This window comes from Pezoporus flaviventris, unplaced genomic scaffold (assembly GCF_033815535.1).
Source record: "Pezoporus flaviventris isolate CSIRO_AGI_PZ_B2104156 unplaced genomic scaffold, CSIRO_AGI_Pfla_v1 ptg000045l, whole genome shotgun sequence".
In the NCBI taxonomy this organism is placed as follows: domain Eukaryota; kingdom Metazoa; phylum Chordata; class Aves; order Psittaciformes; family Psittacidae; genus Pezoporus; species Pezoporus flaviventris.
The window spans coordinates 28,441,637-28,468,214 of NW_026892593.1; the positions used below are offsets into that span (position 1 = coordinate 28,441,637).

Genomic DNA, 26,578 nt, shown 5'->3' on the forward strand with positions numbered 1-26,578 from the left:
AAGCACAGTGCAGTGAATGCAAATGTTGCAAGGCTGGACCGAGTGCAGCTGGTCTCCTCCAGCATCACTGTTGCACTTGGGGTACAAATGCTTATGTTCCAGCAACAAAGAAAGCCTGGAACTGTAATAACAATGCTGTCAGGTTTGAAGATGGTTTTAACAAGCTTCAAACACTTTTCTGCATAGAAAAAATGGGTAGAAGATGAGCAAGCACCTTCACTGGTTTTGGAGGGGATTTACAGCTCTGTTTCTGTTATTGCCTCAATTAATCCTTATTAACTTGTGGTAGGTTTAGCAAAAGTGAGCTGGGGTGAATATGTGGCAGCTAGCACCAATGTTATGTGAGACTGCTGCTGTTAAGAAATCTCTCCAGAGCAAAGAATTTATCCATTTTTGTGTCTTCTAGATAAGCAAACAGCTTGACAACAGCAACATAACTCAAATTAATTATTCCACATCTAAACCTCTTTCAATGTCTGTGTTGCTATGCTCTTTAAAATACTTCACCACTGTCACGTGCCTCTGGTGCAGCCAGCTTTAAAACAAAACACAAACACCCTCTCATTACAATAAAATGCTACTTAACCTTGTTCTTTTTTTTTCAGAAGGCAAAGTTGCCCTTCCTCGAAACACAGACATAGCTCAAGCCATCTATTTTGTTCCACAAAGGCTGGTTTTAAATCCGCAAGAATAAAGGTGCTTCCTATGAGTCAAGACAAATTCCTCCCTTTAAAGGTGAATATCGCGATCAGTCTCTTGGCCAGAAGACAATACTTACCTTCTGTTCCCTCCTATCTGCTTCCTGGAAAATTGCGTCAAGCCTCCTGTTTTCTGATGATTTATGCTCGGGAAGGGAAGTTGCTAACTCTCAGGAGGTGAAGCTGTGAGGGCAGAACCTCCTTTGTGACTTGGCAGTTTTTACATGGTCCTTGTGATTCAGAATATTGTGACTGTGAGTATGCGTACAGCATCACTGGTATGTTTTGGAATAGAGGGACAATCCCAGGGTCCCTCCATGATGTGGATGTGGACCACGCTGACCATTTTCCTAGGGAATGAGTATGTTTTAAATATTATATTTGTAGCACCAAAACTCATCACTGCAAAAGCTTCCCGTAAGAAGAGAGAATGTTTTCTTTTCTGGAAAGGGGTGTGTGTTTGGTCTGTGTCTGTGCAAGAAGAAGGAGGAATGACCTGCCTGCAGTGTGCCTGTGAGGGCTGTTGTAGGACTGCACTGGCCATTGCATGGGCCATGGCTTCTGTACCAGCCATTGCTGCCCACCACTTTGTGGCTGCCCCGAGACGCTTTGCCATGACTGGAGCCAGCATTTCTTTGTTTTCCAAGATGTATCCTTGGCAAAGAGTCAGAAACAAATGAAGTCTGAAGAAACCTACTCATCTCTTTTTGGCTTGTCTCTAATGGTTATGCACTCTGAACATCCATGTTCAGACGGTGATCTGGACCCCCATGCTACTTGGATGAGCTATTACCTTAATTTCACTGAGTATATAAATGCTAATAATTGCTCACAGTCAGCAGGAAAGGATTCTGGCTTATAGTGATTTATTTTATTACTTATGTTAATGTGCCGGTGGGATAGAAGATAGCTTTGCGGGCACTAAGTAACAAGAGTTAAGTAATGACTCAGGTTTCCCTTGGAGACTGTCAACATGCACGTTTCTCTCCAACCTTTTTCACATGATTTCAAACTAATTTCACATGATGAAGAATATTTATTAACTGACCTGCTTTACAGGCTGTGCTGGCTGATGTTCAGTTCTTCATACATCCTGTTATATGCACCTCATCCAGGATTACTTCCACAAAGTCCTTCCTCCCTTCCTGTTCAGGGAAAGCAAGGGGGCAAACAAATAGCCATGAAATCACTTTGGGATGCTTTACACAGATGTTCTTCTCATCTCCCTTCTTGTGTCGGTGGATATACTCTTCTTCGCTATCATGGAATTATTCTCTCCTTTTGTTCCTTTCCAGGCTTCTTTTTTGCTCCTGTTTCTTCTGGCTTGCTTTCCTCCCTCACGGCTTGCAGCTTCAGCAAGCCCCATTGCCAACTCCAAAAATGCAGGCATTGCCTATGTTCATGCTTGCAAGACCTCTGAATGACAATTACCTGCTTGCAAGCATGCTGAGGAGGGTGAGAAGACCTGAGGGGTCAGCAGCCCCCACTGTGACAGGCACTTGGCCGAATGTGGCGGCTCCTTTCCCTGTGTGGGATAACTTGCTGCTGGCAGCACTTGCTCCCTCCCTTCAGGCATCACAAGGCAGGGACCTTTGACCAAGCATCCCTTTCATTGGCACACACTAGGTTTTTTGCCTTGCACAACTTTCTCTTTTGGGCATTGTAGGCCCTCCCTGTGAGGCTGAAGGGCTCACAGACAGAACACTGCCTAAAGGAAAAACCATAAACCCTGAAGATTTGCAAGCTGTATCAGTGCACAGGATAGCAGGTAAGCATGGCTGAGCTACAGCAGGAGGATGCAGAGGAAGCTCTGTGCAGCTGCATTTTCAGTTACACTCCCTTGTGTTGAAGGTGAACCGCAGCTTGGTAACACCAATGCATCAGTTGGCTGTCATACTACCACGATATGGCGATATTTCTCACTGTTTCTTTATCCCCAAGTCTTAAAAAAATCCCCCTCTTTTCTACTTTTATAAAGGATGGTAGTCAGTTTTAGAGGCTGGGTGAAAAGGACCCTTGTACTTCCTCTTCAGAATCAATTCATCTTTACTGTCTGTGAGAAAATCATATGGGGAACTCTACAAAGCAAATGAAAAGCAAATACGCTTATTTGTGGGAAATAGAAGTGTTACAAAGTCTGCAGAACCTGAGGGAAATTAGTTTTGGATGTCTGTGGTGGAGGGAGGAGGGTAAACTACAATGCATTAGTCTGAAGAAGAGTGAAAGAAATGAAACGGGAAAGAGGAACTTAGTTTTATCTCTGTGTTGTCGAACTATGTATAATAACTCATTGTGCACAGACTCAGAAAGCAACATGTCTAGTCACTTCAGCAAGGGAAAAATCTAAATAACATGGGAACTGGGCTCAGATAACAGCAGAACCGACAGAAGCAAAATAATCTGTAAAAGTACTTTAGGTTCCATGTGTTTAAATTTTCTCAGTATTTATAAAAATAAGAAGACAATCAAAGTAGTTACTGCAAATAGTTGTTGATGCCTTTTTCAGAAGGTTTCATGGTTCTCCAGAGTTTCTGGATGACAGAGATCGTATCTGATTCTTTCCCACACTTACCCATATGTAAGACAGGAAATACTTCAGAGGTTTAGTTTTGGTCAAGTTGCTGCTAGGAAATGCAGAAGAGGACTGCTGTTCCCTGCCAGACTAAAACTTGCAGGGGAGCACAGATGGATATTCTAGCAGTTAGCCATAACACTCAGACATAATAACCATCACAGGACTTCTCCACTGGGACTTGGAGATAAGCGGTGTGTTGATCCAAGATAGGGATTGTTTAAACGGGTTGAGAAATTTAACCACAAGATGGAAACTGGCTCTGTTAAGAGCAGGAATAGTGAAGTGCTGCTTTTGACCTACCACGATGGCTGGACATTTGTGGCAGCAAAAAGCCAAACCCAGTTGGTTTACATTATGCTGACTCAGTTTTGAAACACAGCTCATAGTCTAGTGTGGCCCAGCTGGTGACATGGCCTGTGTTCAGTAAAAGCCAGCCTAAATGATTCTGCCTATTTGAGAATAAAATCAGTGAAAAGAGGATGTTTTTCCATAGTAAAACAATGAATCATTTTCTCCTGGGAAAAGTTACCCCTCCCATTCTCTCCAGGAGGACTCTGTGCTTGGCCAAAGGCTGGAGGGGCAAGAGATGCCCTAATGGAGTGTGGAAGTAAGCTTCTACGGGCTGTTGAAGGAGAGAGACCATGCAGGCCTGCTGGAGAGCTGGGACTGGAGGGGTGGCCAGAGAACAGGAAAACAAGGCTTGTAGTTTGACTGAGGCCATAAGGAGAAAAGTTGGGCAAAGACTAGGAAAACTAAAAGATGTTTCTAGCTGAGCTGGGTAAAGTGAATGTGGAAGGGTGGGAGGTGGGCTTCGGCAGGTATGAAGTCAGGAAGGCAGTAAGATGAGGAAAGGTGGCTCACAGGAGGAGCTGGGGGGAAAGGTGGTGTTACTGGGGAGCTGTGAAATTGGGACCGGGGTCAGAGCAAGAGAGAGCTGACCGGGAGTTGCGTTATGACAGCCGAAAGCATTGATGCAAGAAGATGGAGGAAATGAATGTGAAAGCAGGTGGGGTTTAGACTGTCACGCTCAAGAGAGTGAAACACAAGAGACCGGGAAGGCAGAGGAAGTGAGCGCTGGGCACATCTGCATGTGAGATGGGATCATGCCTGTGTTCCCAGAGGGACAGGATTGGGCTCCCTTGTGGCAGCTCAGCTCCTTCTGATGCTGGAACTTGGGCAGACACCTGTCTCCAGAAAGGAAACCTGGGCACAGAGACTGCATGGGAGCTGTGCTGCCCTGCAAGCAGGTATGCAAGCTAAGACACAGGGACCTGATGCAATCCAGCCACTGCAGGAATGTCTGGGAGTAAGGAGCCTAGGCATGATCCTGGGACAGAACAGACTTGTCAAAGCCAGGGGAGAAGAAAGAGAGAAACTTCATGGGAACCAGACGTAAGTAAAGATGACATCTCTCACCTGTAGGGGCCTCAAAAGGTTCCCAAATCTCAGCATTGTGAATACATTCTAAATGAGAGCTTATCCCTCTTCTGGAGCAAAGGCCTTGTGGTGGGTGAAGAGGTTTGAAGCATGGGATTTTGGATGCTGTCACACAACGTCATTTCTGTTTCTATGTTTTGTTTTTTTACATCGTTGCATCACCTCGCTATCGTACAGGGTGAGCCAGCTCTTGAGAGGAATTCAAAGCGTGCAGAAAAGACTACTTCACACATTATTTGAGCTGGTGGAAATGCCAGATTGCAGAGGTGGGCTTAACTGTTCAACTGGTCAAGCAGCACTCTAGGGAAAGGGCTTCTCTGCTGCTATGCAATTCATGTGATGGTAGGCAAGCTATGAGAACGAGCATTTCCAGACAAGACCCCCCTTTCCAAGTGGCTAACTTGATACTTAGGGTTCTTGTTTCAAGAACGGTGATCACTCAAAACCTGCTTGCACTTACGCTGTAGATGCGTATAAGCAAATGCTGAAATACAAAATAAGCAAGTGAGGGACGTTAAATTACAGGCTCAAATGCATGGCTGCTTCACCATACTTTGGGTCCCCAGGGGTGTAGCCTCATTAACACCTTCTTAAAGGCCTGCAACATTGTCAACATAAGTGATCATTTGTGTTTTGCAAAGACATTAAAATGAGAGAGAAATGAGGATGTTCATTTCGCATTGGGATGGGCTTTGGACTTTGACCAAATACATAAACACTGAGAACAGAGAAAATGTGATGAAAAATGAAATAATGAATAGCTGCTCAGTGGGGGTTCCAACGAAAAATACTGTGCCATCATGTAATTAAAGCAACCTTAATGGAGGCGTTTCAGGGTACTTAACTATGCCTCTTTATTATTCCTTTCATAAGGTGTTTCGTTGTGTACGTAACACACCTCGAGCCTCTCTTACACCCAATTCTTAATATTCGGGAAAGATAAAGGTTCATACAAATTGATACAGATTTCAGGAGAACAAAGAACTTACGCGCTGCACTTGGTTTGTACCCAATTGCTAAAGCAGAAGTGAAACAGACACTCTGGTTTTGCAAATTTAAACAGAAGCAGTTGTTCTTCTCCTAGAAATTCAGTCGTAGGAAAATGGCTTAGGATTTTGGCAAGCCTTACTCATGCAAGATCTAACACATTGAGTCGTCTCCAGATACGCCTGTACTGCAAAAAAAACATAAAGGTTCCCTGCAGCATTTAATCTCCCATTTTATGTCCAGACTTGTTCTGTTTGTGTAGTGTCATAAATGGTGCACTTAGCTCTGAGCTTTATCTTTCCTTCCTGAAAAGTGCTCACAAAGAAGTTGAACATGCATGAAATTGAAGATACACTTCTTTTAATACAGTCTTTAAAGAAGATCAGACCGTACCCCCCCAAAAAAAAAACCAGCACCAGAGTGTTTAGGATTATCTGTTTATTTATTTCAGTTAAAACAAACATACAATGTTTCATTGAAACTGTGTTGCACTCCCTGCCAACAACTGGAGCTAGACTGCTGGCCTCTAACAAGACGGTGGGTATTTACATATGTACACGGATGTACCGCAGGATGCCTGAATTCGGTGGCCTAACAAATATGTTAGATCCTAAAAGCTGTTAAGTTGCTGCATTCAGGAAATCATCACATCCCTGGTAAATTGTAGCGGAAAAGTATACATGAACCTGAACGATGCTTTTTATGGACCCAAGTAACTCCCGTGTTTATTGCAACATATACATTTGTAATAAATACAATCTTAGTGTTTTCTTACACACCGTAGGCGTAACACATCTCTGCCATTTTTGCAAGCATTACATTTTGCTGTAAAAGAATCTTTCCTTTGACAGTCGTTACACAGATGGACAATGTGAACAACTCCTTGAAATGATGCAACAATCAGTAATGAGAGAGGAATATATACATAAATCCTGGATTCCAAACCTACATTATATACATTTTACTTACAGTATATACACACATACAATTTTATGTACATAGACTATCATAAATATTGAAAAATAGGTTTAGTTTTAATGGATTAATGTTTTATAAATAACATGTTATATTTATGACTGAAATATCATGGAAGACAGTAATGTCTGAGGTGACAAAACAGTGGTTTAATACTGAAGCTGCTCTTTTTAGGTGGTTTGTAATGTAGGTAACTTTTAAGCAGACAGTTTGGAAAAAAATATGTAATTAAATAAATCATATGTTGGAAACCAACCCAGCCAAGGGGAACTCAACTGTTGCAGGTGGAGAACCAGTCATCGAACAATACAACACATCATGTAAAATCTGGAAATTGCTACATTCAGAGAATTAAGTGACATATATGGTATGGTATGAGGTGCCATCTCAAATATCTTCCTCCTCTTTGGCTGCTGAGAGGACGGTGTAGTAACTTCTCATTTACACCTCCTTGCTCTTCTACGGTTACGAAGAGACAGGAGGCTGTTTCTCTCTTTTTAAATACTGGCAAGGGAAGCACTTCATCCCTTATGTGCTACAAATTGCTCAAAGGTAGATGTTTTAATCCTCTTCCACCTTTCTGCGGAAGGCGGTTTGCAGAGGAGGAAGAAAAGCTGCCAAAGTACTGAGGAGGTACGTGCTCAGCACTTCTGTGGAGATCAGGTACCATGGGACGGTCAGTCAGCCATGGATGTACAGTACCTGAGGCAGAGAAGTACCTACGGAGCGTTAGGTAGTGCTGACTCCAGGATTGTTAATTGCCAGTTGAGTACCACTGAACTAATAATACAAAAAACAGAAGAGGAGTCTAACTTCTCATTACAGTTTCATACTACAGGCTTAGTGAACCAGTACTTACAGTCATGCAGAAGTATCAACACAAAATACCTGCAATTTCTTTTCATAGATTTTAAATGGCTGGGCAGAGATTGACATTATCTGCCAAATGGTGACTGTCATTTAGATTTGTTCCCAATTAATTCTACAAGAGCAAAAAAAGTCTCAGGCACTGTGTAATCAGTGGATTACAGGGCCTTCCTTGTTCCCTCTGACACAATGACCAAGTGGAACTTAGTAAATCAGATTTTTAAAGCATCATGTCAGATGAAGACAGCTGACCACATTGCCATGATTATTTCATTAATAATCTCTATCTAGGCTTTTGTACCCAATATTGTTGTGTTTGAGAACCTCTTATATGCCAAGTACGCTGTTATACAAGTGTTATTTCTCTTCAACCTGGGATAAGAATGAAAGGGTAAACATGCACTAAAAACAAAACAGCTAATCACAACCATACAGCACCTGTTTCATCAGCTAGCTAGCTAGGGCTCATAAGAAACTTACCTATTTCTGAAGCAAACAAGTATGAGATGACTATCCAGCCTATGAGGTTACCTTTAATACTATACAGTATAAATTGGAAGAGGAATCCCAGTTGTGTATGTGAAGAGAGTTTGTACCAAGCATGAAATACTGGTGCAGTTATTTTGTGGATTTGACTCAGAAACAGAATAGTCAAGTAATTCAGAATCCATTAACGGATGAGTAATTTGAGAAATACTGTACAGTTTCTGAATATTATACAACTAGTAAACTACATGAGGACCTTTTTGTTTTCCTACAGAGTGTTTCAAGATAGATTGGACAGAAAATAAACCCCAACAAACATTGCTACAGCTGACAATGGACCTTAGTAATAAGAGAACTCCCAGAGGGAGTTTTATATCAATGGCAACATATGCTCCAGTGCCATTCAGTTTATATGTACAACAGGAAAAAAAAACCCAACCCCAAAAACAGAAACAACAAAATAAAGCAAAAACCCCCCAAACCCTGTTTTACTCAATTGCACTATTGAGTACCTCAAGAAGGGAAATGTCAACGCCAACTTTACAGTTCCTAAATTAACTATGTTTTTCCTCAATCGCACCCATTTTAAAGGGTGTTTTTTTAAAGCTTGGAAAATTGGATTTCCACACCATTTTTGGGTACTAGGGTAACTGTAGTTACTTAATTTAAGTAAGCTGACAAATGATTTTCAGGATTTTTTTCACTATACCTCAAAGTAAGGGAATTTCATGGGAAGCAGTTATCATTAGAGAATTTTGACTTGAATTAGTTCATTTTCTGGTTTGGTCATTAAAAGTACTTTTTAAAATAAAATTACTTCTAGTTATGCCTCTACAGAAAGGCAAACCAGACTTAATTTAGGACACTGATTTAATATTTTTATGAGCTCTTCTATTTTATTCTTTCATTTGTTTTAGAAAAATGTTTCTTAAAGCCAAAATAGTGCTTTTGAGGTCCATAAGAATTTTTGGTACAAAAAATAATAGTGTTTCTCTCTCTCTCTCATTGGTTAAACACTTCGCTGTAAATTAAAGAGTTATTTCTCACATCAAATGGTTCCATTAGGCACATTCAAGTAAAATAACAAAATATCCAAGTAACAATGACGAAAGCCAAACATGGCTTGATAAAAGTCTACAGAGTTTTCTGTCCATTCTCTGGAATGGAATAAAGTTGTCACTTCCTTCAGCCAGACACTCACGTTGGTCTGATGTTAGCATCCACTTCCACTATGCAGAATAGTTTCTTAAAAACAAGAGTTCGGGTATTCTACAATCAGAAGAACCATCAACAAAGAATCTGCATTTTAAAGGAAGCTGAATAGCTCATTTTCATTCTCAGTAGGTATCTGAGTGAACACTGGCATCTGAAGTGGAGCATTAAAGATTAAACCAGGACAGTTAATGGCCATCAGATGCAACATTCTGGGTCCAGTCTAGAATAATCAGCGTCATACACCCAGTCATCACAAGTATACCGCTTAGAAAGAAGAATGCAGCCTGGAAAGAAAGAAAACATAAAGGAAGTGTTTCAAATCCTGCTGCTACACCCATGAAGTCATGTGCATTTATGGCACAAAGTAAAAGAGACACAAGATCATAGTAAACAACAAGCAGTTAGGAACCTTTTCATACTTGGGGTCCTTTTTAAAATAAAAAAGTACATTTATCTCCAGTAGAGCAGACCTCATCCTCAACTGAGGGAAGTTAAATGTAGCTGCTGATAACAGCCAGGGTATGCCACTGCGCTGACTTGATTCTGACTTAGTGTATCTAAGATTTGATTCTGAGTCAGTATGTCCAAGATAAGTCAGGATGACCCAAACGATTGGTCGAGGTCAGCTTTTATGGGGTAAATTATGTAAATAAGTCTTGAAAGAAAATTTAAAGGAGAATAACAAGACTTTTTTAGTACAGTTCTTAAGGGTAACCTGTTGAAATTCGGTTCTTGTCAGCAACAGAATGGCCCAACTATTGTTGAGATTGGGGGATGACAGGTGAGAAAAGTCACTGAAGTGAACTGAGCCTTGTGATGTTTATTTCCTCAGTTTTGAGTACCTGTGCAACTCCCACGTGTTAACTAAGATAACATTAAATGCCAGTTCAATGTCTGCCTTCACCAGGACCTCAAAATTCTTGAACTGTTAAGAAGGAAACTCAAGTTCTTCTGAGTTAGTACAAGTGTAACCATTCATATTTGGCTATACATACCCCGATCTTTTGCACTGACTTCATTGGTTCCTTCTTCACTAACTTGATATAGAAGGCAGAAGGAAGTATAAAGATCAGCATAGCAGCCGCAGATGCACCTGTATTAAAAAAGCACAGAAATAAATATTCATAAACTGTTGCAACGGCAGTTTCCAAGATTTTTAAGACTACTTGAATCGATGTGAAAATGCTTACCAATGAACCCAAAGATGTCTCGAATAGTAGGGACAAAGATAACAAGCATATTGGTAAAGGCCAGAAGAGCAACTGTAATGGAACAGTGACGCCACCATCTAAACTCCTTCCCTGCCCACAACAGCTGGGTAATGGAACTGCGAATCTGTTGAAGAGGGGAAGGAACAAAAAAACCCAGACAGTTTAGTGTTCAGTGTGGAAACCAGTGACTGTCACCTGAATCAGACCTTCCTTCTGAAAGTATTTTAACACAATTTTCCTGAATATTTCAGATTTTAGTAAAACTTGAAAGACCATTTGTTTTTTTTCTTTTTTTTATACTTATGTCCTTCACTGGAGAGGCAGCTCTGTGTCTACTGCTCTGTTTCTCTTCTCAGTGATTTAGATTTTCAAAGCACAGCCAATAATGAAGTGAAAAATGAGGAAAAACATCTGTCTTGGACAAAAACAAACCCCAGGGATTTTTGTAACATCTAAGGATGCTGCTCAACAACATCCACCTAAATGGCCAGAATTCCATATTCACAATGTACTTACATAAAGAATTTTGTAAGCTGATAATATACGAGTGCCAAGTACTTCCATAAAGGGTCAATCTGTTCCACTTCCCCAGTCAAACGATACCAGGAAAATAATATAACTGAATGTATTTGTATCTACTGCTTTGTAATTGTTGCCTATTCATTTAATTTATTTGAATTAACAGTATAGAGCTATTTCATCAAGCTTATTAGAATAAATTCTTTTTCAGTTAAGAGAAACATTGTATAATAAATAGGAGTTACCAAATCAGTACATAACTGCAGCAGGGCAAGGGATGAAAACAAAAAATGGCAGTAAGAGTAAAAAAAAGTAAATTACTTACTGGGAAAATAACTACAGGTACAGTAAGGGTTACAGCCATAAGTACAGCAAGACGCACAATCAGAAGAAGAACATCAGCACCCAGATAAGCAGAGTAGGTATGAAGCAGTTCTGGTTCAACTTTTCCTATGAAGAAATAACAGTATTTTAATTAGATGTAGTTAACACACTTCTCAGACAAACGGCTTCTGCTCTAAATCCCAAGTAAATTTTACAGTTAGAGCAATATGAATTGAAAGCTTCAACAGCTCCTGTAAGCATGTTTCCATTTTACATAGGGATAACTTGAAGGAACTGTGTCTGTTTTAATCCAATTTTAATTCTGTGCCTTTGACCTAATTCTACTACTGGTCTCTTTTTGGGTGTACACATATGAAAGTATTAACCCCACCACCCAACAAACAGTGTATATTTAGAACTCATCGAAGTGCTTGCTTGTTCTAACTTAAAAATAATACTGTGGCTCTGCAGAACGTAATTCATTTACAAGAAAGCAAAGAAGGCAGTATTCACCATAAAATGTCAGGTATCCAAAGAGAGCAGCCAATAAATACATGAGGAACATGGCAAAGAAAGATACATAGGACACATTCATCATCCTTTTACGGCTTCGGCTATGAAAAAGAGGAAAAGAAACATTGTTAGCAATGAGAACATACTTTTATATTACTTTTGTTAGTGTAGGGACATTATAGACACATATCCAAGATTTACCTTTTCAGTTCTTCATAGATGGGAAGAATTGCAGGGTGGCACACAAAAGAAAATGTTAGGATTGGGACAGCATAAACAGTCTGGAAAACAAAAGCATCTTTCTTAAATATCTCAATAGACATTAGAAATTCAGTTTTAAAAAATTAATCCATAGATATTTCCATTCTGACTTAGGCACCAGTCAGTTTTTGATAAAGACTTGCTATTCTCTACAACTGAAACTTTGGCAAAAATTAAAACAAGTCCATATTTTCTTAAACCCATACCCTGAGGTACCAAACCCTCTCAAATCTCAGTGAAGTCCAATGTGAGCTGAATGTATTTGCATGCAGAATTATGTTCTGCATCTCACTGGCTTAAGCCATTATAGCCTGATCTTGGTATTGGCTATTACACATGCTTCTTCCCCATGTGTGAAGACACCACTGTAATTGGAAGCATTTTGTAGGTCAAGAGTTTGTGAGTGGGAAGTTAAAGTCTATCCCAAACCTTGGCATACATTTCCCAAATGCTTTTGCTATTTACTTCTTCTGCAATCTACTTCTTAAAATGCTTTACTAACTGGAGGAACCTTGAGAGATGCTGTGCTGAAAAACGGGAGATGCATTTATTGCCACTCATCTCAGTCAGGCACCTCAAGCTCCTCTAATTTCCACGTCTGGAGTGTGGAGACACTCAGTCTACGGGAGGTAAACAGTGCCTTACTCTGCTGGAACAGAAAGCCTTAGCACATCTCTAAGTTTACAACTTGGCAATTATTCAGAGGAAAAATGACCTAATTTATCTGCTATGTATTTAGTCTCTCAGTTATTTTCAACAGAGAGTCTGAGTTTTAGTCAGTTACCTGTGAATTGAAGATGAAATATTTTGGCTTGCACATATCATCACTTGTTATGTTTTGATCCACCAAAGGTGCCAGTGTCACATTTACTAATGTCATGTTCATGATATCGCTGTCCATAGGACAAGGGATCTGAAACATCTTCCAAATTACCTAGAAATAAAGTCATGTAGTTATTGTTACTTTGACGAATACAGTATGTGAAACTTTTCAGAAACTATCTCATTTCACTCTGAAATGCAGTTTTAGAAGCACTAGAAGTCTACAAGACTATACTTACAACAATCAGAAAGAAGACCATACAAAGTAAGGAAAAGCCACTGGTATAGCCCAAATATCCTGTGTTAAAAGAAAGATACAGAAATCTAAGGTTTATAAACAGAAACACCATTCAAGTCATAACATTATGACAAAATATATTCTGTCAGTGATGTCTTTAGATTGCCATTTTCTTGGTGTTACATAGAACAAGTTAATTATTCATTAACATCTGCTAATCTCAACCCAGAAACAAAAATTCTCACAGGCATATTAGGGTGTATACATACAGTGAGTCTGTAACACAGAACTTTATAAGTAACAAAAGAATTCCCACACCAACAACTACGTGAATTGTTTGTTACATACCAAGAATGATTAAAGGGTAAATTCTAACAGAACACACTGTGCCTTTTCCCTTCTGTTTTTACTGATTCACTCAATTTGTAGAAGGTAGTAACTTGAGAAAGTAATTCACATTGAGACTCTCGGCAAGTAAGGTTCCAGTACAGGATTCTCTGAACAAACTGGATTATTCCAATAATTCAATTGTTCCAAATGACTTATTTTATGTATCACTGAATTACAGACATTTCAGATAAAGTATGTGGTATGAATATTCTGCTACCCCTTGGGGTCTAAAATGAAAATGTGACTTCTGTTTACATTGCAAAGACAATTTAACTGCCCTGGGCTAGCATCCCTGGCTATTATAGGATAGCTTATAACACTATTAGCTAGTAACACTGTTATATATGATTTCACTACTGACCAAAATAGGTCAAACTTTTTGATAAGAACACAAACAAAAGTTACTGCTGAGCCTTGTTCTAAAGAGCTACCATATCTATTGACTTCTTCTTTTCCACAACTGCATCTGTAACTTCCAATACCTGTCTTGATTTTTTATTACTATTATTATTTTAAGCTGACTGACAGCAATGACCTGAACACTGATTAGTCCCAAGAGACAAGTTTGGGGGCAGCCGTTAATTCACATAGTACTTCAGGGCTCAAACATTGTATCAACCCATTTCTCCACAGTATTTTCAAGTGTTTTTGATGGTACTCTACCACTTACCTAAATTTTTCAGTAAGGAGAGAGGAAGAATGAGGATGACAGACACCAGCAGCACTAAATAGTCGCCGTTAAGATACCATTCTCTGCAGGAAAAAAAAGTAATATTTGTAAATAATCAAAGTATTTAAAAATGATGATATTTGCAGTTTAGTGTTCATTCGAATCTTCTACAACATAACGGCTTCTTAAATAAAATGTAGTACCCGATGTCACAAAGAATTACTATTCAACTTACTGGATGGACCTAAAGCCCTACAATCGCTTCTTATCTCACCCCAAACCTGCATTGTGCCTTTCCTTTAGTGTCCTTTTCTAAAATTAATATGCATCTGGAAGTCAGAAGACAGGAACGTAAACGACTGGACATAAAAAAAAAAAAAAGTCAACTGGGATCAATCATGGAAAAAATAGTAATTTGCTTAAATGCTGGTTCCCAGCACTCCAGATGTATTGGAATATCAGGGCCCCAGCAGGGTGGTGATCCACTTTTAATGGAAATGAAATTCTGTTGGGCTCCCTGTGGGAGTTCAAAACAGGTGAGAGCTGGAGTTAAGACAGTAGCTCAAGCCCCCTGGCTGGGAAAACTCCAACAAGCACTGGGAATGTCTTGGAGGCACATTTAGTCCTTTTCCGCAGGGAAACTATGATAAGGACCTCAGATATTTTCTTCAATTCATTCCATAAGAAGTAATAGCTATTTTTTGACAAAACATTTTGGTGTGTTAAAGAGATTAACGTCTTCCTTTGAAACACAGAAAAACAAAGTCAGATCTGTGTAAATATAATTTCACTGAACTAACAGAAAAAATGATCTTGAGTATTTCATTGTGGCAGGGTAACTGCTTTCTTCACCTGTTCTACAGAATCATCCTGCATTCTTTAAGCAATTTAAATACCACTAAGCATCTATTCCAAGATGTTAATATACTCTGTTACGGTATTGTCTTTACAGTATGTATTTTAAAATGGACAGTATACCATCTAGATAAACAAAGAAAACCTAATTAGAAATCTGCGCATTCAAACTCAATTGCTGAATTATAAGCCTATATATGGTAGTGGAAATATGGAATAACTTTTACAGACTCGCTCTGGATTTATGTAGTAAATGCAAAACCAGTTTGGTCATCTCTTTCCCCAGTTTTACGTGGGATAACTGAATGTAAAAAATGTATTTTAGGAAGTTCAGACATGTAGGACATTAACACCACGTACCTTTTGTTGGCTTTCTTTTAAAGTGTAATAGTCTTGTGGTAAATTTGAAACAAACCACAGCGCAAAGACTCCTTGCATTTGATATAACCGTAAGAACATGCACTGTTACTGTGCAAGCCCCACATGGAGGTCCTCAGGAGTTTCAGACCAAGGACTTAAAAGTTTGTCTTTGCTGAAAAGTAAAGAATGGGATTGTGCAGCTTCAAGACACAGCTGAGCACTTTAAAAACTGCTGAACAAATTTTAACAATGGAGCTAGTATTTGTAATATTGTCTCAGAATTCCAAAGTATCTTCTACAGTAAGCATTATTTGGGGACATTTAAACAGGTAAGTGCTTACATTTTAGGCACCAGGCTGCCAGAGTGGAATCCAAGCCAACGGCAGCCACCCAGACTCCCCTTAAGCAATGCATGGAGACAGTCAGTTAAATGGGGTCCACAATGGACAGAGCACTGAGAACAGATTTACTTTATATCAGTGTACAGCTGCCTAGTGCCAGCCAACAAGAAAACACTTGAGACACAAATCGCAACTTCTTAAGTTTATCTGCCAGACTGGCAGAGCAGCAGCTGTATCCAGCCTGATTCACAGCCTTCAATTTTCCCCCTTGAACTGCAACCAATTTTGAATTACTCTATGATGAGGGGACAATTACAATGACTTGCCTCCCAAGTCCCCTTGTTAAGCACTGGCTAGTCCAGGGACTTCCTTAAAAAGTGGAAAATAAGGACTTGAATTCAGCCAAAGGGGGGAAATGAACCTTCCCAGCAAGGAATTTGCAAATGTTACATTACTGAGTAAATGGGGTGGGTGCATTCTTAGAGTACATTAAGAAAAAAAAGAAAAAAAAGAAAAAAATAGAGAAAAAAGATGGCTAGCACTGTTGTCATGACAATATCTATTCACAAGCTGTATGAACACCACCAAATGGCTTGAACCCCTTGGGGAACACAGGCAGAAAAATGCCTACCTTCTGAACTCAGGCTTAGGTGTAAGTTGGAGTCTTGAGCTGCTCAGCCCTCTCAAGACTGGGACACTTCAGGACAAGGCACAGAAGTACAACTCTGAAGAGTGAGATTTATAGCACTTAACTCTATCCATCTGAAGTCAGGCATCTTGTTTTAGATAACTGTTTTTACACACCCTCTCAATATAGAGCTATATGATATATCGTTCTTTGGAGATGCCCAAAACAGGTGTCTAAGCCAGGTGCACTGAAGTAACCACTACAGAGGATCACCTTTCTCCACTGATTATACCAAGACCAGAGTAATAATAAGCTCAAAATCTAACTTTCAGATGGTATGGTTAGATAAAATGAACCCTACCCAAGGCACCCACTTTTAAAGCTATGCAGGAAAGACACTATGGAGTCAAGGTGTCTCCAGGGCTAAATGGCAATGTGTCCACCATTTTAATCTTGGGCACATAAACTCTGGTTTAGTTCAACGTTTAGTCCCCATGTCTTTCTGGGAGCTGTCCCTTAACACATTCATTACATAACTGCACTTTAGCCTTGTATTTAATGACTTCCCACAATATTAACGCTAGAAAACCCAAGTAATCAGTCCAAAACAGTTGGAATACAATTAAGGAAAGCAAAACAAAAAAAGAACCATGACTGCATTTACATTCCCTTATTGAGAGTATGTACCCACTGGTACATACATTAACACTTACCTGATGTTCTTTACAGAACAGCTTTCTGCAATATGATGCAATACCTCTATTTTTCTACCCCTTCCCCAGGACAGCTGGCTCTAAATGATGTGGAGCACTCAGGGGAAGGACAAACTTACTGTATCTCTGTCTGAGTAAGAAGCTACCCTATGGTGTACCGAACGTGGTCTTCATGTAAATATATATACAGTCTCCGTATTTGTTTCTCCTAATGGTTTCTCTGATGAGGAGTTCTAACACCTACCCTGTGGTCTCTTCGATGTTCATAAATGTCTTGATGACCAATGGTAACTCATATTTCACTATGAAGAGGTAGCTTGACATAGCTGTAGGTGAATAACATCATAGATCATTACAAATATAGAATATGCCACAAGATGCAAGAATCACATAACATGTTTCATAACTTCACTTGAACACAAGCAGTTAATGAAGACATGTTGTGTGAAAAAAAAAGTCTCCAAGAATAAGCAGGGAACAATTAGTATTGACAGTACAAACATTTTAAGATCTTGTCCTCACCTCCAATGTTCTGCATTGTAATTGATCCAGAAGCAGCAAGTTTTCCAGCCATACCAAATGCCTTCATTCCCAACTGTTCATACAATAAAGATCCTAAAAGAAAACAAGATAATCCATTGGAAGGGTGTGTTGCAACGATACCATATGAAACAAATACTGTATGTTTATAAAATAGTGGTTTGCCATACCTCCTTCATTGGCAGTCTTCAAAAGGAGATGCACTGAATATAAAGAAAATATTGAGACAAACAGCAGAAGTATCCTGGGGGAGGAAAACATGCGTATTTTTACTAGCCATAAATGACTTACTGTAACCCTATTAAATAAAGGTATATCAAACATCAAAATTAATCATGCTAAAATATTATCTTTTAAACCCGTATAGATTCTAAGGCCAGTTGAAAGCATTCTGAAAACCCAACTAATGACTAATTTAGAAAGGATTTTATGCCAAAATTGTTTTTCAGAGGCATAGAGATCAATTGTAGTGTAGGATTAAACAATGTTTATATTCAGGGTTAAGTGGCCTAAGCATCAAAAGACCATTATAACTGGCTACATTTGACATAAATAACAGTGTCAATGAGAATGGTCTTTGTATCATTGTAAGAAACTGTATTTCTCCTGCCTTCCTGTTCTTGTTCAAAAGTAACCATCCATTGTCCATCATAGTTAACCCATCTATTGACCATCCAATTGTGAGTAACTGCAGCTACAGTGAAGATTATCTCTTGGTCTTAAACAAATCAGCTTTTCACAGCTTAAACCTGTGCTATGTCTTTTTTTATATAAAGATGAAACTGCAAAAGCCTTAAAGAACTGACTGAAAATTCAGATATATCAAGAGCTGTGTCTTCAATGGAAATACATTAAAAAATGTTAACGAAAGAAAAACCACCCTTTCTTTGCTCAAGTTATTCTTCACGTGTGCTTACATAGGAATCGCTAGCAGCTTGTTTATCTTCCCCACAGCCTTTACATGCAATACATATTTGCAACATGTAGAATTCGGATCTCTCAAGAACACATCTCTCCCACAACAAATGCACTTCCTGCAGTGGCACACTAGGGGGGACTTCTCAACTGCTGAAGAACACAGTGGAAAATTACAACACATTAAAAAAAAAAACCCTGGCCTTTCTTACACCTATACAAGCATTCTGCTTTACAGGAAAGCTAAGAATCTGCAAAATGCTGCCCAAAAAATGGCAAGCTCCATCTAGAGTTCCCACATAATTCTTTACATTTTGTGTAATTTTTGATGTTGGCAAGATTAGTAAACACAGCACAGAGAACTGGAAACAAGAACATCTGAGAAAAGCTTTGCAGATGAATGTATGAGGAATACAGGAAACTTGTATTACTGTGCCAATTCAACACCAACACACGCACACAAATAAACCTCTGTGTTTCTGACAGGCAGAGATTAACCAGGATGTAACTGAAACATCAAAACAGGACAGCAAGATGTGAAAGGTTCATTAAGCCAGCACAGATCTTGGACCCCTCAGTCCTAAACTTGAATTGCTGCCTATGGTGTTGACAAGATCAGTCAGCAAACTCATCTTGAAGCGCAGTTTCTGGCTTCCATACCGCATCATCCATTGATTTAGTGCTGACACAAGTGACAAGTCACAGCACTGACACAAGTGACTTCACGCAGCCTTCAAAGAATTTACTGCCTTAATCAACTGCATCTGGATCTGAATCTGTAATCTAGTTATTAAAGGATGTCTGTAATGCCCCCAATGTCATCACAAATCCTCAGTATCATCAGTGACTGACTGCCTTGGAACTGTACAAACTGCACCAAGTTTTGCAAGGTTTATCTTTTGAGTCAGTACTAACACAAATAGATCTGAATGCAGTATCTGGAAATGAAAAGGTAACTAAACGACCTCAGCACCCAATTGTTAAATTGGCAGTTTTGAACATTTTTGTCTTCAGGATCCTTGTTATATGTACATCTATTCAAATACTGAACCTCACATTCTTTATTTTTCTCTCCTCAGAGATGTTCTAATTACACTGAGTATCTTATATGTGTTGCAGAACATCTTTAGAGCATGAAACTGATGTGTAGAGAAATTAAGTACCTCTTCTGAATTCATGCTACAAAGTTGTTCATTCAGGTTAGCACCATCTAAATAAGTGTAAGTCTTAGTAAAACTTTTAACAAATTGTCATGTATTTAAAATAAAATCCTTTAGATCAGAACTTTACATGCTGGTAATTTCCTCAGGAAACTTGAATGCCACCCCTATATACTGTGAAATGCATGCAAGTAAACCTGACCTACAACTTTCTGGAAATCTGATAACAGAGTAAAGCAAATTTCAGGCTAAACATTACTCTTCACTTGTTCTTGAACGCTCAGCACATTTATCTATTTCCATGGTAAAAATACAAAGTTCCTTTAAACATACCCATGGATTCCCATTTGCACTCAGACACTGATACTACATGTTGTGTGAGCTGAACTGCCTTCAGTATATGAAAAACATACTTTCCCAAGACATTTAGGTGCAGTGTACATAACTGTTTCTTGACGTAATTTCCAATTACATTATCAGACTCTCATTTTATGCCTGAAAGCTTCTGTCAATACAGACATCGCAATAAAGATATACTGGTTAGCCTACATCCCTCCCTTGCAGGGAGACTGCCATTTTTATAGGTGAAGCTGAAACCAGGTCCCTGAATTGAGTAAAAGCACTGCACTGAAAAAGACTTCTTTACTGGTGTAAAGAAACCTGGTACTTACGCACAGTGCATCTCTGTTCCTGAACTTAGTTGTGCTTAAAGGAGACCCTGACTGGTAGGATTGGGTCACAGAAATATTTAAGAGTAGGAACAGCCAGGCTTGCAAGAGACAAGCAAAATAATCCTTTTCTGCCTACTTTTTTCTTCTGTTTGCAGCCTGATCCTGTACTTTTTGTGCAATTATCGCTTTCACTAATTGAAAGATTTCTGTTGTCACTAGTTTCAGTGAACTCTGAAGGAAACAGCTAATGCAGACTTCAGTATTTTAAGTAGCACCTCCCCTTCCCAATTGGATAACGGAATTTTCAAGGGAAGTCTATCAGCTACTCATGGAGAAAATACAGCTAAATAAAGGAAAATTCACTGTAAAATGTTTTGTGGGTTGCAGAACTTGCAATGAATCTGTGTAATTTCTGCAAGTCCTTCTGAATGTATCAGAATCTCTTACAAGCTATAAAATCTTAAAGTGCAATTCTGAACCGTACGGCAATGATGGGTATTTTGGATAGGTCATACCCCTGTATCAAGTGTTTTCCATTAGTATACAGCAGAAAGAGTATTTTTGTTTATGAACCAAAAGATACTTACACGAAAAGAGCAATTCCAGTGTTAGCCATGGCATAAGAAAGACCAAGGATGCCACTACCCACAATGGCATTGCTCAGGTTAAATACTGACATTCCAAAGGAAGTAGTACCCGGATGCTGAGAAAAGGAAGAGAGGTAATAGTTAGCGGAACATTAACACTTATTTTAGAATTAACACAAACATAACATTGGCAAGAAAGGCTCTGGTTTGCAACACCACTGGTATGTACTTACATACTGAGTTTCATATTTCTTCTTTCCAAGATTGGAGTCGAGCAGGAAATTCTGATTTTCTGGATCAATATCCGCATAGTGGCTGTAAAAAACATTGCATCATTAGCGGCTGTCACGGGCAACTTGCGCGTTAACTTCCCATTCAGCCGTTCCGAAACGCTTCAAAGGGAAGCCAGAAAACCAGCGGAACGACCAGAGGAACCACCCGCCCCATTCACTCATTCATTCCCCCGTGCCCGGCCAGCGCACAAAGCACCGCGCTGTTTACATCCGCTGTCACTTCCGTGCGTCGGTAACGCGTGCCAGACACGCGGCACCTCCCGACCCGAGGCGCCGTTTTAAACTAAAGGCTGCAGCGTGCCGCCGGTGGCCGCGGCCGGGTGCGCGGTGCCGGGGCGCGCCCTCACCTCTTCATGGCAGCGGGCTTGGTGGGGTACGGGTAGCTGAAGTCGTTGCTGTTGGAGCTGTAGCTGCTGCTGTCCTCGTCCGGGGAGATGTTGAACTTGCCCACCTCGGCGCCGCTCATCCTGCCGGGGCCGCTCTTTTGTCCTTGGCGGCGGGGGGGAATCGCCGCGCCTGCGGAGGTGGGGAGGCGACGTCAGTTGCCGCAGCGGGCGCCGCGCCGCGGGCACGTCACGTGGCCCAGGCGCGCTCCCCCGCCCGCCGCCGAGTGGAAAAGTACCAGGCGCGTGGGGCGGGGGGCGCGCGCGGACAAAGGTGGGACGGGGGAGAGGGAGGCGGGGCACGGGACGACCGAGCGCTGCCGGACCCGCTCCCAACGCCGCGGGCACGGCGGAGGTACCGGTACCGGCACCGGCACCGCCGCGCCCTCCCGATACCCCCACCCTCCCCCCCGCGATAGCGGGGCGCAGACTGATGCAACACCCGCGGGAGATGTCACACTGCGCCTCCCGCCCCGCGCCCGCCCCTCTGTTTACCTCCCCCCTCCCCGCCGGTGACACCGGGCATCGCCGGCGCTTTCAATGGGAAAACGCGGACCGGTCGCGGGACTGCACCACGCGGCAGCTGCTCGGGTTTTTTCCATCCCGGCGGTGTGTCCCTAGGAGCACCCGGCACCGCGCGTCCCCGAGGAGCCCGGAGGGGCTGGGCGGCAAGGCGGGGGGCTGCCGCCGGGAAAGGCTGCGCCCCGAAAATCGCCTCGTTCCTTCTCCCGCGCCGTACCTTCTTCGCAAGGTCCGGAAAGCGGGTTCTTCTCCCGGGGTAAGGAGATGCTCCTCTGGCCGCTGCTGCTCCTTGCGAGGGAAGAAAAAACCTTGACTGTAAAACGTCAACGAAAACAGACCCCTAAATAAATAAAGGCAGGGAAAATTCCCTTCAGAAAGCCAGCGGTGTCAAAGGAAATCTCGCGTCCGTGGCTCCCCGACGGAGGCGCTCCCGGTCTGACGGCGCCCTCGGGGCGCCGCCGCTCTTCAGACAGGAATGCGGGCGCGTCATCGCGGAGGGGCGCGGCGTCCGCGCACCGCCCCTCCTCGTGCCCGCCCGACTGACTCCTGCGCCGCCGAACGAGGGGTGCGGGGCGGGGATGGGAACAACACCGCCGCCCGACGGAGGGGGGGGGGGGAAGCCGGTTCACCGGCCTGTGCCCTGCTGGGGATCGGGAGCGCGGCCGCCGGTGCGTGGTAGCGGTGGTGGCTCCGGGCAGTTCTCCCGTGTACACGGCGGGGCGGCTGCGCTCCACCGCGGAGACGGGAGGCGCGGGGCTTGTCGAGGGCACACGGTGAGAACGGTGTTTCCGCCTGCCCCGTGCTGTATCCGCAGCGTGACGGCTGTGCCGGGTACGGACTGATCGGGGGGGGGGGGGGGGGCGGGCGGCTCCCTCCCAGTTCCCACCCTGGCGATGCCCCGCTGCTCGGTGCACGGCTGGGATGCGGTGCCACCGGCCCATAGCCACCCTCTGCCGTCAAGCGCTATTTTTAACGTGCGAGCAAGCAGCGACGCACGTGCGAGCCTCGAGCGTTTCCTCCGGGAAAGCCACCCGGGATGACGGCCTCCCCCTAGTGATGCCAGGCAGGATAAACCCCGCTGGAGGGAAGAAAGGGGGGGGGGGGTAAACAGCCCTTCCTCAAGCGGTAAGAAACTCTGGAGGGCTTCGCTGCTTTACCGCCTACAGAAGGGGGCAGCCCGGCTTTGGTCTTCGCCTGAGCCCCTCACACACGCTGCAGCACTGCAGCTCCAGAGAAGGCTTGGACACCTCTGCAGGGGACCCTTTGGCCACTGTTTCTGAAGACAGAGGGGGTGTGAGGTAGGTGGTGCTGCCAGCCTCGAGTATGGAGAATGTCTGACTAGTATGGAGAATGACTTTCTATTCGCTTGTCCTCTCCGTGTTCCCTCTCCCCCTGCTCCTACAACACCACAGCTCGGTGCGAGGCCCGCCTGACAGCACATCTAAACCGGCGCGGGGCGGCCGCAGTTGGGCCTGGAGCCGCTCGCACCGTCGAGGGGCAGCGACCCGCGCACGGCCACCCGCGCTCCCGGGGCTTGCGGAGGGGGACACGCGAGGGCCCCGCTTGGGGACCACCGGCGGCGCGGGCCCACCCGCTCCCGCTGCAGAACGTTCTGGATGCGCGCCGGGACCGGGGGGGCGGGGCACGCGCGGGAGATGCGGAGCCGAAAATTTTCCATGCCCGCAGTTCTGCCCCCGCCCCCCGCGCCATCCGGAACGTGACGTCACGCCCCTCCCATTCCGCTCCTTCCCCCTCCCCGCAGCCCGGCCGTGGCGGGTGAGGGTGTGCGGGGCGATGGGGCGCTGCGGGCCGCGTCCTCCCGCGCAGCCCCGGGGCACAGGGGCGCGGCAGCAGGCCGGGCCGGGCGCTGCCGGTCCTGAGCCACCGGCGATGTGTCCTTAGTGTGTGCGGGTCGGGTGCTAGGCGTCTCGTAGCGGGGCTTGAGATCCCTCATCTCGGGGTGCTTTAGGGGCGGACTCGGCCCCTCGGAGTCACCTGCAGCTCAGGGCGCTTTGGGGCCGAGCCTCCCCCGCTTGCAGGCGAGGGAGGTGAGGCTTGGGGTGCTGTGGTGGTTCAGAGCTGCAGCCGTAGCGCGTTCGGCCCTCCTGGAAACGTGGCAGCCGTGGTAGGCGGTCCGCAGGGCTGCCGCGGTCTGATGGGTTAAACCGAAGGACCGCACAGCGCCGCTTGAAAGTGCCGTCACGGTGATAGGTAAATAAGCATTGCTGCCGGGGAGGCGGGTCACACGCCTCTTTGAATGGGAACGGTGGATCCCTTCTGCGGCCTCCAGTCAGTCCCATTCTTCAGGTGTCAGCAGTTCCGTGAAATTACAGTTTACACGAGAGAGAGGTCAAGGTGACCTGTTTATTGTGGGTTTGGAGAGCGTAACAGCAAGCGCAGTGATGCCGCTCTAGCGTTTCCAGGATCTCTTTCAAGGCAAGTGCGCAGATTTGGTGCACGGTGAAGTGTCCCATGTGCTCCTGGTAAATACAGAAGCTGCCTTCGTGGATGTGGCCTGGTTGCCATGAGCAGTACAGTTCTTTAAACCAGATACTATAGCAAAACAAAAGCTCTACTGTACAAGTGCTTGATTTTTCTTTTTTACTAAAACTGCCATAATATTAGGAGGAAAAAAAAAATGAGGCTTCTTTGCTCATTATGAGAAGACAAAATGGTAAAATACATATGGGAAGAAAAATGGCTGTTTTTCTAATGGCCCCATTATTGGAAGGGTCACTGTGCAAGATGCGAGTGCAGTCTGCACTGCTCTGGAATATTGAGTCTTTAAACTTGTTACCCATGCAGCCTGTTTGATGGTTCAAATGGTCTGCTTTTTCAAGTGGTTTTAAGTAATGCCTCACTGATTGAATTATAATTTTCCTGACTTTGTAATTGCCAAGAATGTCCTTGGCAAAATATACATACAATGTGTTTCATCCAGTTTTGAAAAGTATTTTGTAATCAGAACAATAAAAGTTAATGTTCATCAGTTCCTCCCACCGCACTTTCAACGATTCACTTGTTTTCATGTCCTGCTTTTCTTTCTCCCTTTTTTTGGCGTTCTTATGTTGTTTTTTCCTCCCCTTTCTTTTCATTCTCCTTGTCCCTCAGTCACTCTCATCTTTATACCTTAAGTTTGTTTGCCTTTTATTTATAGGTTTTTATCAGATGTGTGCACCTACTTGTTGCAAGCTTCCTTACAATGTCTAAGCCTTTAGGATAGTTGAGAATCTCTTAATCTGGAAATTCTGTTCCTACTTTTTGTATTCATAATATAACCCAGCGCAATTCTGGAGACTAAAAACTGCTGAGGATTATTTTTGTTTTTTAAACACTGAAAACCAGGGTTTTGTATTTTCTTTACTATAGAGCTGTGGGTGATGTGTCTTAGTCAGGTTTCCCATGCTGAAAGACCTTATTGTCTTTTATGGGGTGATGCTTTACACTTTCAAAACAAAGCAAAACCAGAGAAACAAAGATAACATGTTACTGTAAGGATGTTGTAAAAGAAACGGTAAGTTAGTTGCTAGGTGTTGTAAAAACTGAGTAGCGTTCAGTTGTATGTGTAGAAATGAGCTGGAGTTTTCAAAGTATTACACAGGAAGGTAACGGGGAGGTTTCATCTGAAGAGCTGTCTGCTGTACTCTTCTAAATGTTGGTGTGCAGCTCAGGCTGTGCTGTAGATTTACCCTATGCCATAACATGGCCTACAAGTAACTGGCCTGTGAAGAGTTTCTTTTTGAATTGCGTTAGTTGTTTTTATGTTTAGAAAAAGAAGTAGCTGGCAAGTGCCTGTGTTTTTTCTTTGCTCATGTTTAAGCAAATAAAAGGCCTTTGTAATATGGGAGGTTCTTGTTTCATGCTATTTCTTCCTATGTATATAAACAAACCTTGTGGAATACTGCAAAGCTCTCTGTAGGACATGCCCATTAAAGTCATTTGTGTTTATGCTATGCATCAAAAAGTTATGTGTACAGTAATAATGTAAAAGTCAAGTCCATCCACATGGTTTTTAGATGATGCTTCCTAAACTGCCCAAAGGATATCTAATGAAATATGTAATATGTCAAAGCAATCTGTACTAATAGCTACATAACATTCATTTTGCCTGTGCCTAGTATGAATAATATAAAAATCCCAACAGAGTAAGGATGTGCATCAGGTGAACTCTTTGGTACCGTTGAGAGTCTGGGGAAGGATGGTGATGCAGAACGGTGACAGGGACCTGAGAGCTACCTTACGTCCTGAGTGAAGCATCTGCAAAGTGATCTCTACATGACAGCCACGGTCTGTCATGAGGAAGAGCTGGAAGTGTGGGTGAGTGAGTGGGGAAAACAAGGACTCATGGTTTTGCTGCATAGACTCAGTGGTCCATGAAGATGCAGGCGGGGCTATGGGTTCCACCATCCTTCCAAACAGTTT

At 42.8% G+C, this 26,578-nt stretch overlaps 1 protein-coding gene across 1 annotated transcript; it reads right to left on the reverse strand.

Annotated features, from left to right (window-relative positions):
• Positions 1-6,120: 6,120 nt before the first annotated feature.
• On the reverse strand, positions 6,121-21,783 carry SLC38A2 (solute carrier family 38 member 2). The gene is made up of 15 exons (XM_061467808.1): positions 21,599-21,783; positions 21,192-21,273; positions 20,959-21,074; positions 17,796-17,869; positions 17,608-17,700; positions 17,330-17,411; positions 14,189-14,271; positions 13,130-13,188; positions 12,853-13,002; positions 12,009-12,088; positions 11,808-11,908; positions 11,296-11,420; positions 10,431-10,575; positions 10,236-10,333; positions 6,121-9,524 (listed from the first exon to the last, which is right to left on the reverse strand). The coding sequence occupies exons 1-15, from the start codon at positions 21,715-21,717 to the stop codon at positions 9,426-9,428; spliced, it is 1,506 nt and encodes a 501-aa protein (XP_061323792.1). The 5' UTR covers positions 21,718-21,783; the 3' UTR covers positions 6,121-9,425.
• Positions 21,784-26,578: the final 4,795 nt, after the last annotated feature.

Excerpts from the sequence above, each read along its gene's own strand:
- SLC38A2 (XM_061467808.1), bottom strand. The coding sequence starts at position 21,717 with ATGAGCGGCGCCGAGGTGGGCAAGTTCAACATCTCCCCGGACGAGGAC. Across the intron at positions 17,870-20,958 it reads ACTGGAATTGCTCTTTTCGT|GATACTTCTGCTGTTTGTCT; the intron begins GTAAGTATCTTT and ends TTCCTCCCCCAG. Across the intron at positions 14,272-17,329 it reads AACATCGAAGAGACCACAGG|AGAATGGTATCTTAACGGCG; the intron begins GTAGGTGTTAGA and ends TTTTTCCTGCAG.